Source organism: Bolinopsis microptera, chromosome 12 (genome assembly GCF_026151205.1).
Source record: "Bolinopsis microptera isolate Bmic1 chromosome 12, MBARI_Bmic_1.0, whole genome shotgun sequence".
NCBI lineage: Eukaryota > Metazoa > Ctenophora > Tentaculata > Lobata > Bolinopsidae > Bolinopsis > Bolinopsis microptera.
In genome coordinates, this window is record NC_087083.1 from 7,187,226 (window position 1) to 7,208,078 (window position 20,853).

The window sequence follows — 20,853 nt, forward strand, 5'->3', positions numbered from 1 at the left end:
GTCCGGGGCGTTTAAAGGGGAGGCTCCAACAGGCAATAGTACGCCACTAAAGATGACTTTGGTAAATTGTGGTTTATGGTGAATTGGGGTGCAGTAGATCAGGGTTTTACTGTATATTGTATTTGATTTGATTTTTGATTTATATAATTTAATGATTAAAGAAGTAAGATGATGAATATAATAAATTTTCTGTGACCATTTAACTATTACTGAAATTACATAAATATTCACCATGTACATTTATTTACATAGTGAAACTTTCAGAACCAAACTGTATGTTCATTTCATGTATAGTAACTTTGCTTTAGTTTAATCTATTTTGTTAGAAGATTTCTTTCACTAAAACTCTTCTCTCTATAGATATGAAGCAAGTGGTTTTCATTCTTGCGTTGGTGGCAGTGTGCCACTGCAACCTGTTTGCATCAGAAACACTACTCAAACTCTCCGACATCCTTAAAGCAATGAACCTTGAGGTAACCGTGTTGTTGTTGTTGTTGTTGTTGTTGTTTTTGATGTTTTTGATGATTTTTGTTGTTGTTGAGGTAGCTAAAGACGATTTACACATGTATTTTGAAAACGCTATTAACAAACTTTTCGTATCACTTTCGTATCATAATCATATGTTCTAAATAATCCAACTCCTAGCTATAGCTTATCTTCTATCAATTCAAAAAGTCAGTTCTTTGTCAAAGAGCATTGAATGAAACGCAATATCTTGGTGATCCAATATATCAGAAGTAACCTGGTATAAATAATGTAAATTCGCATCCTTGTAGTTATATTGCATTGTAGTACTAGTTGACATGTTTTAACTGGAGAAGGGGTTCGCACAGTGGTAGTTTTATAAACCACTTTTAATTTATTGACCTATTATACCTAGTAGTAGTTTTATAGACCACATTTAATTTATTAACTTATTATACTTAGTATTTATTTTTGGTGACTGTATCACCCAGTTTTAACATTTGATAACTGTACAGTTTATTGACGACACATTGACTGAATGTTATTTTATATTCTAATCTATATTCTAGATATTTTATTTATTTTTCAACAGACGACAACTTCCTGTTTTTTTCTTCTATATTAGTTACTCATATCTCTTGTACAGGCTGTTTTACAAGGACATTGATAGATGATACTCACATTAGGCATTCATTATTGCATCTAAATTATTTCACTTGCATTAGGTTTAGAAATTTATTCTCTGGTTAACAGATTTCAAATGTTTAATTAATTTGTAGTATGACAGTAAGTTATTTAAGAAGTTATTTAATTTTGCTTGGGCTATTATATTGACTATTGAGGTTTAATGATGATATGGAATTTGAATTTTATATAAATTTACACTATGTGGTTGGGGCATTTTGCATAGTAAATATGGTTACTACTCCTATATAATATCATATTATTTGATTGGTATTCGATTTCTGATTATTTCCCTAGGAATATGATTATTATATCTCAATTTGGCTTTAGGTAGGGTGCCCCGCTAAAAGAACTGGATTCTTCCAGGAAGCATCCCGTGCACAGAGCTTGGTCTACATATATATTAAATTATTAACCATTCATTCTGTATGTGCACGAAAATTTATTTCAAAGTTATCAATGTTTCAGGAGATGGTGCAAAGCAGTACGGCTCACAAATTTGGTGCAAGTTTCTTCAAGTACTACTCTGACGACCTCCTCCCTTTACAGGTACAACACTGTAGAATAGAATACCTGTGCTTACAATGCAAAAAGAATGCAAATTTAAGCAAATTTTTCTGGTGAACCAAAAAACCTGTTTAAATAGTAATACTCTAGAGCTTGGTAGATATAGAAAACTTGGTTCATATGGTATATTGTATATAAATACAATAAAAATAAAATATAATTACAATATAGCCGTATCATTTATATATGATACGGCTATATTGTATTTAATATCAAGGTACAGTGAAGAAAGATGGCAGCAGCTGAATAATAATCTTTATATCAACTTTTGTTTCACCCAATTGCAATTTTTATTTTTCCTTTGTCAAATTTGACAGAAAGTGAATCAATACATTAATTAATCACATGTAATCAATTAATTGATTGGCGCAGTTCCAACTGTGGAAAGAGCACGCTGGTCGAGACTACGAGAGTAGCGAGGAGCACTCTGAGAGGCAAGGAATCTGGTCCAAGAACGTGAAGCTCATCCACGAGCACAACCAACAGAACAAGTCCTACTCTCTTGCTATCAATCACCTTGGTGACTTGGTTAGTTTTCAGTTTAACCAATCAGGAAAATGTATTCACGCCACGTGATATTAAGTCAACAATCATAGTGTAATCTTTGAAGCCTTTGTTCTTTTGAGGGTTGCTCCTTTTAACACAATGTTTACAAAATCTTATGTAGTGATAAATATAATATTGATATATACTTTGTAGGATACTGCCTTTTGTTGATCTAACCACGTTATTTTATTCAGCTATTTTAAGTTACATTTATCTTCAGACTCACGATGAGTACAAGAACATACTGTTAGGAACAAAGATTAACATGAAAGGAAAGGTAAAAACACCAAAATAACTATGTATTTATTTTTCTGCTATAAATCTCGTAGTAACATGAGCTGGCGTATATAACCGCGTTAAGAAGAGATTTGCGTTCGGAATTAACAGGATGGAGAAAGGGTTTGTGAGAAATGGAGCATACAACTTTTGCGCCCTGTCAAACGATCTAGATTTTGTTTTTGACATATTTGACATTGCACTGCTAAGCTGACACCTCTTTTATATGAGTGTCGTGGTAACGCAATGTTTACAGTGATGTAGACTGCCGTGCGATGTGTACAAGCTAAGCAGGTATCCTGTAGTTGTGTCCTGTACAATTATTCACATATTTAATTATTCACATATTTTGTTCACATACTTAATGTAATGCAATACCAAGTACACTCACTTGTTGTTACCTTTCCAGTACAGTAAATGTAAATATGACCCATAATTTCGTATCTCAATGTCGTACATTTGTTGTAATAAGAATTAAATCTGAATTCTAAAGGTAAAAATGACAATTAAACAAATAAAAGTATTCATTGTATTGGTCATTCTACTCCAGTAGCAGGGTGTAGTTGAGTATTCAGTACATTAGAATACTATGATAACGTATTGTATTGATGTTGAGTGAAGTACTTTATCTATTTGTAACATGTGTATAACATGTGTATAACATGTGTACAGGGTGAGTTGAAAATAGTGTGTGGAATGTACAACAACAAGATACAACAAGTACAACAAGCTATCAGTTCGTAAACGTTACACATTTCATTGTTGCATCTCATTCGATTCTAACTCATAATTTGGATGATTTTTGGCAGTTTTCCAAAAATTCATAAATTCGTCCTAATGGGGTTCTCAAATCGCGTGCCCTGAAAATCGAGTCTAAAAATATATATTCTCCTACATTTTTTGAGCATTCACCCTGAAACTTTCAGGATATGTTCTAGGGATCATTTAGAAGAGATGAGCCTGACAGAATTTTAAGATAAGCCTTTAATCAATTTTTATTTGATTTTGAAAATCGTGGACTTCGAAAAACCATCAAAAAACGAGGTCCAAGATTTTGAAAATCTAATAAAAAAATTTTAAAGGCCTATCTCAAAATTCTGTCAGGCTTATCTCTTCTAAATGATCACTAGAACATATCCTGAAAGTTTCAGGGTGATTGCTCGAAAAATGTAGGAGAAGATAGATTTTTAGACTCGATTTTCAGGGCACGCGATCAAAAATCGCTCGCGCAATACAATTACCACACACGCGCTGACCTTTGACCGGCAATAATTTCGGCTAGGAACGATATTTTTCCACGGGATCAAAAGCATCTGACAGATATTACTCCCCTCTATCAGAAACAACTAAAAAGTCGATTTTGAGAACATCTCCATGAAGACCCCCCTGCCCCCTTAATACAGTCAAGTCGGCTAGATAGACAATTGTCTTACACATTATCAATATGTCCTAGCTAATAAAGGACGATGGGTAGAGCAAATTATTAATTATTAAGCATTTTTATTGTATTATTATAAAATGTGTATTATATATTTTCATTACCTAAATATCCAAAAATTAAGTGGAAATGTCATTTGTCAACAAAATTAGAGCCATTTACATTCCACACACTATTTTCAACTCACCCTGTATAACATGTGTATAACATGTGTCATACAAGTGTCATACAAGCCTACAAGTGTTCTGCGCCATTTAAATCTCTCATTCGATCAAAATAACAGTTGTGCAGTTATAAACTAAAATCTGTTTCCAGATGCCACTGGGAGGAATACGAATACCATTTGTTCCGAACCTACCTGCATCAGTAGACTGGAGAGATCAAGGCTACGTTACACCCGTCAAGAACCAGGGACAATGTGGATCATGCTGGTCCTTCAGCAGGTGTGTGACGTGACATTGACGTGACGTGACGTGACGTGATATTGACGTGACGTGACGTGACGTGACGTGACGTGACGTGACGTGACGTGACGTGACGTGACGTGACGTGACGTGACGTGACGTGACGTGACGTGACGTTTATAAAAATGTTATGAACATTTCTACAGATAGCGTTCATTGTTTGTCAATTCACTGATTATAATTTCAACAATCAATAATGTTAATTGATTGTTAATTGACTAATAAACCAATTAACCCAGCACCGGAGCAATGGAGGGAGCACACATGAAAAAACATGGAAGTCTGGTCTCACTCAGCGAGCAGAACCTTGTGGATTGTTCTGGAAGCTATGGCAACTATGTGAGTATTGTTCTGGTAGCTATGGCAACTATGTGAGTATTGTTCTGGTAGCTATAGCAACTATGTGAGTATTGTTCTGGTAGCTATGGCAACTATGTGAATATTGTTCTGGAAGATATGGCAACTATGTGAGTATTGTTCTGGTAGCTATAGCAACTATGTGAGTATTGTTCTGGTAGCTATGGCAACTATGTGAGTATTGTTCTGGTAGCTATAGCAACTATGTGAGTATTGTTCTGGTAGCTATGGCAACTATGTGAGTATTGTTCTGGTAGCTATGGCAACTATGTGAGTATTGTTCTGGTAGCTATGGCAACTATGTGAGTATTGTTCTGGTAGCTATGGCAACTATGTGAGTATTGTTCTGGTAGCTATGTGAGTGACCAGGGAAATTGTTGTGCTGTTGAGAGCCGAAAATGGGGCTGTACGTGGGACACATCTACTCAATCCCCATATATACTCTTTTATATTCAATGTGAAGATAAAACTAAAGATCTTGTGTGTCGTTCAAGATGAATGAGGAGATAATAACCACGTGACACAAACCAACCAATCAGGGCACAGTATTAGAACCACGTGACACATACCAAACAATAAGAACTCGTGATGCCACTGCTAGACCAGTTATTTGAGATAATAGGCCAGGCTAGGCTGGCCTATTATTTCCGGGAATTTAAAATGAACGAAGGAAATAAGATATCTACTGTCTTATCATCTAACTGCAGATAACAGCTTTCTCGCGGGGGACCCTAATAAGCTAATACGGCTAGCATTTTAAAATTATATTAAAACTTTATATTAAAAATGTATATTAAAAACTTTATATTATACTAAATATATAACTTTAATACTTTATATTATACACAGTAAATACCTCTTTCAACTGGGCTTCTCGGGGAAAACAATTGATTAATAATATACTATGCTTATATTAACACAGAGATTGTTGGTTTGTGTCACGTGGTACTAATACTGTGCTCTGATTGGTTGGTTTGTGTCAGATGGTACTAATAGATAATAACATACAATTTTAAATTGTAATCAGTTTGTAAATATATCTCCTTATATAGGCATCATCTTTAAATCAATGTGTAATTAATAAGTAGGGAAAGTGTTAGGAAAGTGTTACTTAATATAGTCCTCCTGAATCCTGATAACACGTACAGATACACTTACCAGTGTGCTCCTTAATAAACTTATATTATAATTAATACACGATTACTGTGTGTTCCATCAAACTCCACTCTTTTTAATACTCCGAAGTTTACGTATATTATACGTTCAACTAACTTACATTATACAGTAGCTACTATTATCCGACATAATCATATCATGTATGTGATATATATATTAATGTAAAATGTTTATGTAGCGCGTGTAAATAAATAGTGTATCTTCCTCAGTGTAAAATATTAGTGTTCCTGACATTCGAGATGAGAGAGAGAGAGAGAGAGAGAGAGAGAGAGAGATTTATTCATGTATTAACATGGAATCACACACGCTCACTCTGAGTTGAACACACGTGTGATGAGACCCACTAGTCACGTGTTGTGGATGCTGTGTTTTGATTGGTCCAGTCCGCGTGATGGGACTCACGGGGCAGATGATTTAATATCATTACAGTCATCTCACTGGAGTAATCTAATCTGAAGGCTGAGGTCATCTCTAGAAAACACGAACCACCAATCAGAACACAGTATTAGTATGACGTGACACAAACCAACTAATCAGAACACAGTATTAGTATCACGTGACACAAACCAATCGAAAAATGAGTAATCTAATCTGAATTGTGAGATCATCACAAGAAAACCCAAACATGGTCCCTCTTTCGAGTTTCGAGTTCTGACTTGTTTTACTCACTTTTCAGTTGAGGCTGTATGTTGTCAATATCACAGTTATTTGAAGTATGATATGCATTATGCATTATAAACTTCAAAAGATGTAATGTACATTTGAAGAACGAATAAAGCAGTTAACATTGTAACAGTGTCTAAAATAACCACCTTTTCAGGGTTGTAACGGGGGCCTCATGGACAACGCTTTCCAATATGTTATTGATAACGGCGGACTAGACTCTGAGACTTCATATCCTTATCAGGGAGAGGTATGTAATGATATCTGGTTGTATGAAACTTTGTAATATTCCTGCACCAGCCCCCAGCGTCCCCTTCGCCTTCCCCAGCGCCCCTCCACCTCCCCTCCACCTCCCCAACCTCCCCTCCACCCCCTCAACTCCACAGCGCTTCCCGACTGTTACACTATGATCTGTGTAACACTACGAAATACTCTATAAAGGTTGTAACACTACAATGTCACGCAGGAGCTGACATGTGAGTACAATGCAAATACCACCGCAATAAAACTAGTATCTTTCTCTGACGTTGCACCTGGTTCTGAGGAAGCACTGAAGGCAGCAGTAGCTGGCAATGGACCTGTTTCTATCGCTATTGATGCGTCACATTACTCATTCCAGGTTTGTTATACTGATTTTTGTGGGACTCAATTAATTATATATTGGTAATGATGCAAACCTTTAAATTAGACAGGGATACCTTGCTTACTTACTAGCATTTCATATCTAATTTGAAACGTTATGTCTTACAGTTAATTCACCAAATAAGATCTTCCCAAGAATCACTAACATATTACATAATGCTGTTCACTAATGTCTGTAGTTCATCACTAACCTATATTACACTTGTTATAATCGCGCGGCTCTACTGTTGATACGTAGTAGTCCTCACATAACACCCACATACTAATATGGTTACACAACTTTTACACCTAGATCATGAGAGCTAAGTATAATCTCGTGATCAATGTTCTTCCTTCTTATATTATATAAAGGACTGTTTACAATGTAGAGGACTAGGGGTGGTAATCACATGACTACTATTTTGGAGCGCGCGATGGATATTTGGTGGTACCTCGGTAGCGTTTTAATGCGTGCTGCGTCGCGTCCCATGGACGCGCGCGCGCCCGGCCCCGGCCTGTCATATTATCTCAAACAGTGCGATTTGTTATAAAAGCATCAACAGGCGATATAAAACAGGCGATTTAATTTCTGCGATCTTAATCAGATAAGTTAAAAGTTTACCCTCAGTTTTATCCTGATTCCTATTGACTTTAACACGCACCACTCAATACAAATGATACTATTAGTGATCTAGTGTTTATGTTCATTCCTGACACCAGTTTCCTTCCTCAGTTCTACAATGAAGGTGTGTATGATGAACCAGCATGCAGCAGCGAACAGCTCGACCATGGAGTTCTGACTGTGGGATACGGGGTAATTCACTCTTTTTCACTTATCACTTTATCAGTAATTTAGTCAACTAATTTAATTTATTTGACCAGGGGGATAATTTAAAACATATGAGTGATACGAAAAGTTTGTTTTAGCAGCGTGTTTTGTTTCAGAGTTCAGATGACGGCCAGGACTACTGGATTGTAAAGAACTCGTGGAGTGAGAACTGGGGAGTTGGAGGTTACGTTATGATGTCCAGGAACAAGGGGAACCAGTGTGGGGTCGCTTCTGCTGCTAGCTTCCCCATCGCTGTTTGATCATGTGACACGAGACCTGATCACGTGATACGAGACCAGATCACGAGATACGAGACCTGATCACTGATCACGTTAAGGATTCCTGTAATGACTCAAAATGACTCTACTGCCAAGATACTGTATCATATGACATAATTTATATTTTTATAATATATCAAATTAAGGTTATTCTTTGATTCGGATTATGATTCATTTTCGAGAAAAAAGGATCTTACATTAGGGGTGGGCACGGATAGCAATATTTTTGGGTGATGTCATGAATTTTTAAACGGCCCTGTTTTTTGGGTAAAGGGACCTCCAAAATTAAAAAATAACTTGGTTTGGGGTCAAAAAAGCCCAAAATAAATATTTCCCGCTCCGTTTTCGGTTAGCGGGAGGGTCATTTTTGACGTTTTTGACTAAAATTGGCTTTATTTAATTCATTTTCACCTTTTACACCTCATTGTTACCCATGATTGTGAATCATTATTGACAAACCAGGTAGGGTGAATGATTTCAGCCATCTAAAAATTTTCTGAAGATCCCCAGGGTGCCTGTATCCATGGAAACGGGTCGTTTTGAAAAAAAATTAAGCGAAATCAGCCAAAATGTTTGTTTTTACCCTTTTTTGCCACTCTAAGACTTTTAACATGGCCAAAAGTATCCAGAAAGACCATTATTGTACATTGTAACTTGTATATCAACTATAATAGGTATAAAAACATGATGTTAGGTGTTTTAGTGGTATTTTTGGGCCTTAGCAACGCCTAGCAACGGGGCGTTTTAGGCATTTTAGAGGTTAATACATGTCATTTTAATATCTTACACTCTATTGTTACTAATGAATGTTGATTATTATTAACATACCAGGTAGGGTTGATGATTTCAAGCTTCCAGAGCTCATCTGGAGGCATATTGGGTGCCCGTAACTGTGGAAACTCGTCTTTTTTACGAAAAATTGAGATTTCAGTGAAAATTAGGGTTTTTTATAACTTTATGAATTATGATCCATAAATATTATACTACGTAGTTATCCTTTATAAACCCTATGACAGTTGTGTATTGGGAGATAAAATGGTAACTAATGTCTAACACTTCAGGGAGATAAGTTTTCCCACTATTTAGGCCCCTAGCAACCCATAGCAACGACGATTTACATGCAAAAAAAGGCATAAAATACCACTATTTGACCCAAAACTGCTGAAAATTGACCTGGGTCATGGTAACAACGGTTTAAAACAGTAAAGTGACTACAATTAAACTATTGATGTTAGGGTTCCTCACTATGTAGGGCATAGGCCCATAGCAACCAATAGCAACACCTAGTTACGTGACACGAGTAAAAACTAGAATGTCAAATTTTCAACAATTGTTCAATTTTATGTTACAATATCAAATAAACTATTTTAGAACGTGACTTTAATTGCTTTCAATCGAAATTTAAAATTAAAAGTCTTAACTTTTGACCATTTTTGAACATCGTCATGGTTAACAAAATCAAATATGACAAAATGGACCGTATTCATTTGTGAGACATCCAGTCTTGGTCGTACCTTCAATACTGATTGTCTCTGTAAGGTCTGGGTGCCTTTCCTAGCTGGCCAAATCCTGGCAAATCCAGTAACGTGTAGATCCTTTAACATAACTCATGAAAGTTATGGTTGCAGAATCCCCATTCACACTGAGGACCTCCCCTGGGTAAGACGTTTCCTCAAACAGCCCTATTACACAGTTGTTCTTCTTACATGGCAAACTCTCATCAGTATTACCAAACTGAACTTGATCTGGATTACCATGACCAATAGAATGGGGCTGTAAGGGTTCTCACTGCTCTTCAACAACTCTGGGGCTTTTCTGATACCGGTTTAGCTAGCCAATTGTTTAAACAAGATCTTGTAGAACGTGTGAAGCTTTACATTTTGTAATAACTTCCACCACCTTGGTTTCTTCACACAGCAAGTCAGCTTTCTGCTGGAACACACTCTTGAGTGACTGCTTCTGTTCCCCTTCAAATTTGAATGTCTTAAAATGTAACTTACAAACATCGACCTCGTAAGGATGGTCTTCTGATCGAATTGATACAGCCAGTATGACTGGAGGAAAGGAGGGCACGAACGAAAATCAAGCGATGTCAAATCCTTTGGGTAAGTTAATAGGTCATGATATAGGCCAGGAAGGATATGAAGTAGACGATCTGGAGGCTGCTATCATTGGCTATCAGGGTAAAAGTATTGCCCCAGTAAGTGTAGAGGATCTCCCAGTTACCAAGTCAAGCCCCAGAGTTGTTGAAGAGCAGTTAGAACCCTTACAGCCCCATTCTATTGGTCATGGTAATCCAGATCAAGTTCAGTTTGGTAATACTGATGAGAGTTTGCCATGTAAGAAGAACAACTGTGTAATAGGGCTGTTTGAGGATACGTCTTACCCAGGGGAGGTCCTCAGTGTGAATGGGGATTCTGCAACCATAACTTTCATGAGTTATGTTAAAGGATCTACACGTTACTGGATTTGCCAGGATTTGGCAAGTTAGGAAAGGCACTCATACCTTACAGACAATCGGTATTGATATGAAGGTACGACCAAGACTCACGTAACTAGGTGTTGCTATGGGTTGCTAGGGGCCTACATAGTGAGGAACCCTAATATCAATAGTTTAATTGTAATCATTTTACTGTTTTAAACCGTTGTTACCATGACCCAGGTCAATTTTCAGCAGTTTTGGGTCAAATAGTGGTATTTTATGCCTTATTTTGCATGTAAATCGTCGTTGCTATGGGTTGCTAGGGGCCTAAATAGTGGGAAAACTTATCTCCCTGAAGTGTTAGACATTAGTTACCATTTTATCTCCCAATACACAACTGTCATAGGGTTTAGTAAGGATAACTAGTATAATATTTATGGATAAAGTTATAAAAAACCCTAATTTTCACTGAAATCTCAATTTTTCGTAAAAAAGACGAGTTTCCACAGTTACGGGCACCCAATATGCCTCCAGATGAGCTCTGGAAGCTTGAAATCATCAACCCTACCTGGTATGTTAATAATAATCAACATTCATTAGTAACAATAGAGTGTAAGATATTAAAATGACATGTATTAACCTCTAAAATGCCTAAAACGCCCCGTTGCTAGGCGTTGCTAAGGCCCAAAAATACCACTAAAACACCTAACATCATGTTTTTATACCTATTATAGTTGATATACAAGTTACAATGTACAATAATGGTCTTTCTGGATACTTTTGGCCATGTTAAAAGTCTTAGAGTGGCAAAAAGGGGTAAAAACAAACATTTTGGCTGATTTCGCTTAATTTTTTTTCAAAACGACCCGTTTCCATGGATACGGGCACCCTGGGGATCTTCCGAAAATTTTTAGATGGCTGAAATCATTCACCCTACCTGGTTTGTCAATAATGATTCACAATCATGGGTAACAATGAGGTGTAAAAGGTGAAAATGAATTAAATAAAGCCAATTTTAGTCAAAAACGTCAAAAATGACCCTCCCGCTAACCGAAAACGGGGCGGGAAATATTTATTTTGGGCTTTTTGACCCCAAACCAAGTTATTTTTTCATTTTGGAGGTCCCTTTACCCAAAAAACAGGGCCGTTTAAAAATTTGGAAAATTTGCATTTTCGTGCCCACCCCTACTTACATATTTTTTTTGAGATTGCTTCTACTGTTTTGATATAGAAATATTTTCCAGTCAACTAATCTAACTTACTAACTAATCTAACTAACTAATCTAACTTAATTAAAGTTTGTTCACACATTACGTTAGCCAACGTAAGTTAGCTTCTAAACGTAATGTATGCGAATAACTCTTTACACCTTGCCTGATAGTTGGCGGCTTAATTAAGTAGTCTTATAGCGAGTCTTAGCTTTCTTACTGTTAACAACTTTAAATTTTGGGTTTTTGTTAAAATGTTATGTTATATAAAAGCTGCTTCAACATTAAATTGTATCAATCAATTAATTGTACTATAAAAAGATAAAAGCACTACTGCTACTGATTTTAATACAACCCTTAGATTTTATTATACCGCTTTAAGACAGGTAAATTCCTCGAGTGTCTATAGATTTTAAGATTAAAAGTTGTTCTGTCTATTGCTACAATATCTTATGTGTTTTCAAATCCCGTGACATTGTTTTGAATACCATATTGATTTTGTTATACTTATTGAGACTTCTGTGTATTATTTTAATATTGTATACGTAATAAAGATTAGGATAGTATCCAATCGTTGTACTAATGTTATAATACTACACAACAAAGTTTGTAATAACAGATATTGTAAAACACAACGCTGCTCTCTAATGCTTATCGAAGAAAATATAATGAAAAACCTACATTCCTACATTCTTCACCAGGCTGATCTATCAAATGCAACATTTCTTAAATAACTCCAGGGTACTATAATTTAAAATAGAACGCAAATGACGTCCATGTACATGGTAATTGGTAAGGCATCAAGTTAATGAAACACATTTTTGAGAGAAATTTAAAACTGTATGGGGCAACTCCATGCTAATTGATTCCCCAGATTTGCTGTACTCCTACTGTACTCCTACACATATATATATATATTCAGGGATAGACGCTTTGCAAGTCAATTGTAGCCTATATTTAAGTGTCCGTAGATTCAAAAGTATATTCGCAAAACAAATCCGTTACAAGCGAATCTAATTGAAGACACCTATTAACAAAATTATAGATATTATATTAAATATGAGATATATGAGATATACAATATACATTATATACAATATACATGAGAATACGAGATATGATTATGGTCCAACAATTATATCTTAACGATATAGTAAAACCTCAGGAAAACAACACATTTCATATCATGCCGTATCTATCAAGATCAAATAGTTTTAGTGTTTATGGTTATGTATCTTGATTCTTGATATATCGACTTCTTTATATTGTGCATGATTAAAGCTTCCTCTGCAGTGCTCTTATTAACAGTGACTTTATCTGTGCTCTCCTTTGCAATTTTTCTAGAGCTCCCATATTTCCTTAATATTTTCAAGCATGAGAATCTCCATCAGACATCGCTCTTTCATTTTCTCGCTCCTCCATAGTTGAAGTTCTCTCAGCAACGTTAATGTCAGCATTATCTCCTTTGACTCCAACACGATCTCCCTTTTCTTCCATTTCCAAGTTCTCCTCCTTGAGTCCCTCCGTTTTGTCATCGCCACTCTGTTGTAGCTCTTCGGCCTTAATTTTCTTCTGTTCAGTTCCCTCATTATCTCTTCCAACATCTAGTTCCTCATCATGTACGTTCATCTGCTCGAGCGCGTCAGTTCCATTTGCCATCTTTTGTTGTAGCTCATCCATTTTCACTCTCTTCTGCTCAAGTAAAACATTTTTAGTTCCATCATCGATTCTTTGTTCTTCCGCTTTCATTTGCCCAGGTGCTTCAAATTCTTTATCAACTGCAAGATTTCCTGGTACTTTGGCTAGATCATTTGCTTGCACTTTAACTCCTTCAAGTTCAGTTGTGTCCTGATGTACTTCTATTCGAGTGAATGTATCATCTTTTCTCTGTTCCTCTGTTTGCTCTTGTGCTGGTTCTCTCACCAATGCCTTTGATTGGACTCTCACTTCTGCAAGTTCGATCGGTTCCTCATGTTGTTCGGTTATTTTCGGCTGTATATTTTTATTGTGTGTTACAGCTCGCAGAACAGTATCATAAATTCTTTGTTGCTTTCTTGGCTCTTTGGTCAACTCCTTTGATTGTACTTTGACTTCCCCTAGTTCTGCAGTTTCTTCTTGAATCCTTCTCCTGAATAGAGCTACTGCTTTTACTGTTACAGCTGAATTTTTAACTCTGTTATGTATTCTTCTTAATGCAGTCAGGAAGAAACTTGTCAAGGCATCATCAAACAGGAGGGGGTTAATGACGGAGTTAATGGGAAGAACTATCATTGAAAAGTAACCGTACCATGGGGTGGCGTCCACCACCTCCATGGAGTGAAGAATGCAGATAGAAATGAAAGGCAACCAACAAGCAAAGTCAGATGCTATGATAAAAGAGATTCTTCTGTTCATTTTCGAATTCCTCTTTTCGACTTGGCGATCGTTCTGACCTCCAGCAAGTTGTCTTGATGATTTGATTGAGATAAACCCGATGAGGGTATAAGATATTGTAATTATGATAAAGCATACAAAATTGAGAAGAATAAGTGCCCAGACGAACATTCTTTGAGGGTCATCGATCTTGACAAAGTATTTGAAGAGGCAAACTCCATCGTTTCCATAAAAATCAACTTTTGTTTCTTTCATTGTGTGGTCTTTGTAGTTAAGATCATGAGAAAACATTTGCCGTGTCATCTTGTTTATCAAGTCCCAGCTCAAGGTTCTTGCTTTCATTCTTCCATAATAACCTTCCAACGTATTGAACATTTGCTGTTTGTTGGGTGTTCCAATGAACAAATGTAATTCCTCTGGGAACTTTAGCGCATTTACGAAAAAGTCTTCAAATTTCCCGATCAGTGGAGTCACAGCAATCGCTGCTGAAGCAATTGCAATGGAAAAGATTCCTGTTGCGATTTGAAGACCTTTCTTAACGTTGACCTCTCCTGGAATCCTCATTGGGTTCCATATCCCATGAATTCTGATGAGACTCAGTACCGTCATGGAAAATAAAGAGATCTGAGATCCGATTGTGCTGACGATGCCTATTACTGAACATTTAACACTTGTGATCCAATCAATCTGATGGACACAGTAACCTTTCTTGAAGATAATCGTATTATAAACAGATATCACGATAAGATAGCAGCCAATCAAGAAGTCTCCAGAGGATATGAGGATAATGAGGGATTTGTTTATCAGTGCAACTGAAGTCTCACATCGTCTCAAAGTTCCAACGTTCTTCACTATAATGACTAGATTTGCTAAGACTGCGAATATTCCGATAACCCAGGACATCACTTTAAGAACGTTGTCTTGTAGGATTTCTTTTGAACACTCATCGTTGCATTCGTCAGATAAGTTGAAACAATCAAAGACACCGTCACATACTTTTGTTTTCGGAATGTAATGGTCTGCAGAACATTTGTAATGGTTTGTGCAAGAGTTCTCATCGGATCCGTCTTCACAGTCTTTTACCAGGTCGCAAACTTTTGAGTAATCTAAACACCTGATTTTATCGTCACAAATAAAGTATCTGTTGGTATATATATCTTCGAATGAACTGGTGACAAAAACAAGGTATTCGTTGTTTGCTATGGTACCGACTCTGTTAGGAAATTGGTCCGGGCAATATTCATACCTTGGTATGGTCCTGAGAGGACATGGCGAGTTGGCACATTTGTTGGTACAGCTAGTATATACATACTGCTCCCCAAACAAGTGGTCACAAACCTGATTGCTGCTTGGAAGATGCAAAGTAGTTTTTGTGTCGACCCCGAAAAAAGTATGTTCTGGGAATATGAAGAGTTCACTTGTGCAAATGCTTTTTTGTAGTTCGATGCTCTTTAGACCTTTCTTGCAATAAGAAATTTGTTTGGTAAAGCCTTTGTCCGTGGTTAGAAGTGATACTGACTTTTCGTTCGAACTCCGGGATTGTTTGCAAATTTGGTTTTCGTTGCCACAAGTTTCAATTCCATCACACAGATCTCTTAACTCGACGTAACCAGGTTCTTCATAATCATTAGGGCAGACGAAAACGTTTTCACATGAGTTATCATTCTTGACAAATCTTTTGGTCCTGCCGATTCCACACGTTGGCCATATTGGCATCTCATCACTACCGTCCACACAATCTTCGACCCCATCTTCCAACCAAGACAGTGGCAGAGTTAATTCACCTCGGTTCCCGACTTTTCTTTTACATGTTCCCTCAGTTTGGGAACTGCATATCAGTTGCTTTTCATCTACATTTTCATCACAGTCTCGTTCACTATCACATATGAAGTGCTTATGCAGAGTGCAGGATTTTGATATTGGATAACACACTTTCTCTATGCCATCATCACAAATTTGTTCGTTTGTTTTCAGGCAAATCATATACTTAGAAACTGTAGACAAATATCCAGCTACTTTGCAAATGATACCAACTCTTGATGGGTCGGTACAGTTTGAATGACTCTCGACAAATTTCTCACAATACATGCCTGTACTGTCGGGGCCGGGGGTGTTCGATAACCATGGATATACAGATAGTGGGAAACATTTGGTGAAGTTGTGTACCGGCACAGTCTCTAAAGTACCTTTATGTGTACAAGTTTCTATAGTTGCATTTGTGACCTGACAATTTGCTTCGTCCTCTCCGTTTGGACAATCGTTGTCTCCATTGCATATGTATTGTGGAAACAAATGTCTAGATTTGTCGCCAAATTCATCTTTGCAATACATGCCATATTTATATCCATTACATAAGGCTTCATCTTCGCAGTATTTTTTATCATCACCGGGCATGTTACCCCTTCGTGCTATGCATTCGTCATCGCAAATCGTATTTTTACGTATCAACTCCCCACTAGGTACTTCCACCAAATCATCCGGACATTCTGCTTCATCAAGTTTAGAAACAGCGCAGAACACTTTACCATCACAAAGTCTATCAATTTTATTCTTAAGCATAAATGTTGTGCAAAGGAAATGCCTTCCTTTACACAGATAATTATCGCACAAATACTCATTATTGCAATTGGTTATTTTTCCTCCTCCTAGTCCTAGATTTTCCATACCTTGATCGCATGCCTGATAAAAGTGCGGATCTTTTGAGCAGATCTCTCCTTTAATAACTCCGGCCATTCGAAAGTCTCTGTAGATTTCTTTAGAATTGTGACACATATTGAAGATCTTGAAACCGTCGTAGCCGCAGACGTACTTGAGGAAACCACGTTGTTCCTTAATTGCACACATTTCTAAAAAAATGAATTTTAGGTCTCATTTTCTCAGTGAAATTTACGACTTGATTACAGATGGAGAAATGATAAAGGACTTGTCAGTTGTCTCACCTAAAATTTTTCAGGAACTATAAAATCATGTCAGATTAAGCAGAAGTTGCAAACCTTTACAAAGATCCACTGATTCGTCTGATCCGTCATTACAGTCTTCATATCCATCACAGAGTGACATTGTGTTAACACATTGTAGTCCACCCGGACACTTTGCTCTGCCTTCCGGGCATGTGTAATCTGATGTGGTCATTATACAATTACATAACTCGGTTCATTTAAGCCTTACTTATGTTAAATTTAATAATATTAAATTAGGTTGTTTCAAAAGTGTTGCAAAGATGTACTTCTTGAATAACCTTTTATGCATTTGTCTAAATTTCGTTTTAGATCACGAATGTACATCTTTGCATCAGACTCGCACAACTAAAAATAAGGCTGATTTGTTAAGAATATACTCATAGTTACGAGAAATTTGTACAAACCTTTACAAAGTTCCGGTGATTCGTCCGATCCATCATTACAGTTTTCACGTCCATCACAGAGTGACCATGTTCTAACACATTGTAGTCCATCTAGACACTTTGCACTGCCTTCCGGGCATGTGTAATCTGATGTGGTCATTATACAATTATGAATTACATAACTCGGTCCATTTAATCCTTACTTCTGTTAAATTTGATATATAGGTTGTTTTAAAAGTGTTGCAAAGATGTACTTCTTGAATAACCTTTTATGCATTTGTCTAAATTTCGTTTTAGATCACAAATGTATCTTTGCATCAGAACTAACACAACTAAAAATACAGCTTATTTGTTAAGAATATACTCAGAGTTACACGAAATGTGTACAAACCTTTACAAAGTTCCGGTGATTCGTCTGATCCGTCATTACAGTTTTCACGTCCATCACAGAGTCCCGTAATTGTGTCAATACATTGTAGTCCACCTGGACACTTTGTAGTCCACCGCGGGCATGTGTATGCTGAAGTGGTCATTATACAATATAACTCGATACATTTAGACTTTACTTATGTAATCTGTTAAATCGATTTCAAATATATCTTTCCATCGGAACTTGCAAAATGCAAAATACAGCTTACTTATTTAGAATATACTTAGAGTTGCGAGAAATTTGTAGTTTGTACAAACCTTTACAAAATTCCAGTGATTCGTCTGATCCATCATTACATTGTTCTTTTCCGTCACAAAGTTTCAGTGCTTTCTCGTCGACACATTGTTGTCCACCCGGACATAGTACACTGTCGTCAGGGCATGTATATTCTGATGTGGTAATTATGTTGAATTTAGCTTAACTCAATTCATTTTAATCAATTTCAAAACAATGAATTGCGGTAAATGTGACGTAAATTTCAGCCCAAACAGAAGTTAAACTAAACCGGCCACGGCATAACGGCATTTACCAAATTGAAAATCTCAGTTTATTCCGGTCCCGGCTAATCATTTTTCATACTTTTCATGCCTTCCGCTTAAACTTTGATTCCATTCCACTACTGATGTAATGGCATCTTGAATTTTAAGATAATTCTTGAAGTGTTGCTACGATAAGATTGTTAACAGCTGTTACTAAAGCCATTTTTCCTTTTTTGCTCATAATCTAGATCGATCTAGTATACATATTAATATAGGCAGGTAGGCAGGCTCATAATTGTGACCGTTCATGATATAGGTTGCTCAACGTTTGGTCTGTATACACATACAATGGGACCGATGTGATAGGCCTCTCGTAATCAATCATCATCTTTAGAAGACCCTTCCCTGCCCCCTAAAAACCTCTAACCTGTTAAAAACGACTGGGTTAGGTTGATCATCAAAAGGAGCAGTATATTTACTGTTAGCTCTATCTTAACGAAAACCATTATCCACTTGTGGCTGTACTTCGTTTCATTCTTCTGAGGAGATGATATATTGTAGTGGAATAAAATTTAATAACTCAATAGCATCAAGAAAGTGGCTACTTTCAGTTTCATTACATTTACCGTATTCATTTTCTCTTATTTGGGTATTTTTTCTTACAAATTCTAAAACGGAGGAAAATGTTTTGCGGGCGGTCGGCGAAAACAAATTAAAAAACTTTAACTGTGCCTGCAAACAAATACTTTATAATCTCTTCAATCGCAACAGTTATGTAAGTAGTAATTTGGTAAGATAAAAACGTGAAGATTTAAAAAGCTGCAGCAACTATAGTAACTAGTTTTCAATGCTGTTATGTTCAATTGTCACCTTCCAGGCTCCAGCAAAATGAAAAGGTGTACGACTGTCGACTACGACTGTAGGTCGTAGTTATACAGGGTGTAATGAGATACAATACTAGATTACTACTGTACTGCACGAGATTCGAATTAGATGTTAAATAAGCTTGATATGCTGAACTTACTGTTAATGTTGAACCTGATTTACCAATAAATTCAGCTGTCATTAAAAGAGAAAAATGGTAATTCATCACCACAAGGCACAACATCAACAATTTGCACCCACTCTGTGTTGCTTCCTAAAGCGAAATGAGGTTCTAATTCTACTTCTATCACCTGGACATATTCTAAAAACAAATTATATCTCAACTGGGTAGTGGGTATAATCAGAGCCGAATTGCATTGTAAGCAAATAGAATCATTATTATGCAACCACAGGAGAAGGTTGAGGAGTTAAAAATGGCCAAAACCTTGATTATATCAATATGTGAACGATCCATGAGACTAGACTAAAATCAAAAGTTGTTTATTTTCTGGCTTTAGCTGTTTCATCCCGAAAATGGAAAAATAAAAAGGAATGTTTGAGCTATAGCCCAAGTGGCCGACGGAATGTTGACAACCCTCATAATAATAATCATTTTATAAATATACGTGAGCGTATCCGATTTTTTCCACTTAACGGTTTGGAGACTTTATTCGTTTCATGATAAATTATGACATTCTAGGGCGTGAAAACTCCTCGTGGCCAGACTGTCGTGGTGAAATATCTTTGAAAATGAGTCCTGATCGCTGCTCAACCAGTTTTAATTTAATTGGCAGACGTTACCAGATGGGGCAATTCGATAATCTGTCGGTGGACACACTTTAGCCTAAGATTAAGAAACACCTAAGGGACGGTTAAGCGTGGACAACACACAGGGGTAGCTTATAAACGCACGGACACGTAAAGTATGGTTAAGCCACTTTTAAGGCACAGTTAGGGCATGGTAATAAGTGACACTTAATTAAGCCCAGTTCAAGGACATTGGAGTAATATGAAAAAGAACATTCCCAGAAACCACTGTGCTCAACTTGATCGTAGAGTGTGTTACTGTGTTCTAGAAATAAACCAAAGGCGCTCTCATCTAGGGTATGATCCATGGCTTTTCTAATGGCCTTTGTTTTAATCCTTGGTTTGTTGGGAGTTAGCAAGGGGTTTGCTTGCCACAATAAAGCAGGAACCCTCTTCATGCAATGCCCATGAATAAAGCATTGTTATGTCATTGGTCTGGGTACCTGCTTTGACGCCTTTCTTTATTTCACAGTAAGATAATCTCACACTGACGGGTCTTTACCATTCGCTGCGACATATTACAAGCTACCAGTACCATAAACATAGTGTTCACTAAGAACCCT

General features: G+C 36.7%; 1 protein-coding gene and 1 long non-coding RNA gene across 2 annotated transcripts; one reads left to right on the top strand and one right to left on the bottom strand.

Annotated features, from left to right (window-relative positions):
• The first annotated feature begins 364 nt into the window (after positions 1-364).
• Positions 365-9,735, top strand: LOC134824149 (procathepsin L-like). The gene is made up of 10 exons (XM_063835890.1): positions 365-473; positions 1,618-1,698; positions 2,089-2,244; positions 2,483-2,539; positions 4,292-4,419; positions 4,680-4,779; positions 6,794-6,886; positions 7,103-7,255; positions 7,991-8,071; positions 8,203-9,735. The coding sequence occupies exons 1-10, from the start codon at positions 462-464 to the stop codon at positions 8,344-8,346; spliced, it is 1,005 nt and encodes a 334-aa protein (XP_063691960.1). The 5' UTR covers positions 365-461; the 3' UTR covers positions 8,347-9,735.
• Positions 8,487-12,166, bottom strand: LOC134824150 (uncharacterized). The gene is made up of 3 exons (XR_010161357.1): positions 12,066-12,166; positions 11,976-12,034; positions 8,487-8,556 (listed from the first exon to the last, which is right to left on the bottom strand). It is a non-coding gene; the product is annotated as an uncharacterized LOC134824150 (long non-coding RNA).
• Positions 12,167-20,853: the final 8,687 nt, after the last annotated feature.

Coding starts and splice junctions, on each gene's coding strand:
- LOC134824149 (XM_063835890.1), top strand. Junction 4,420..4,679: donor TCATGCTGGTCCTTCAGCAG/GTGTGTGACGTG, acceptor CAATTAACCCAG/CACCGGAGCAATGGAGGGAG. Junction 8,072..8,202: donor TTCTGACTGTGGGATACGGG/GTAATTCACTCT, acceptor GTTTTGTTTCAG/AGTTCAGATGACGGCCAGGA.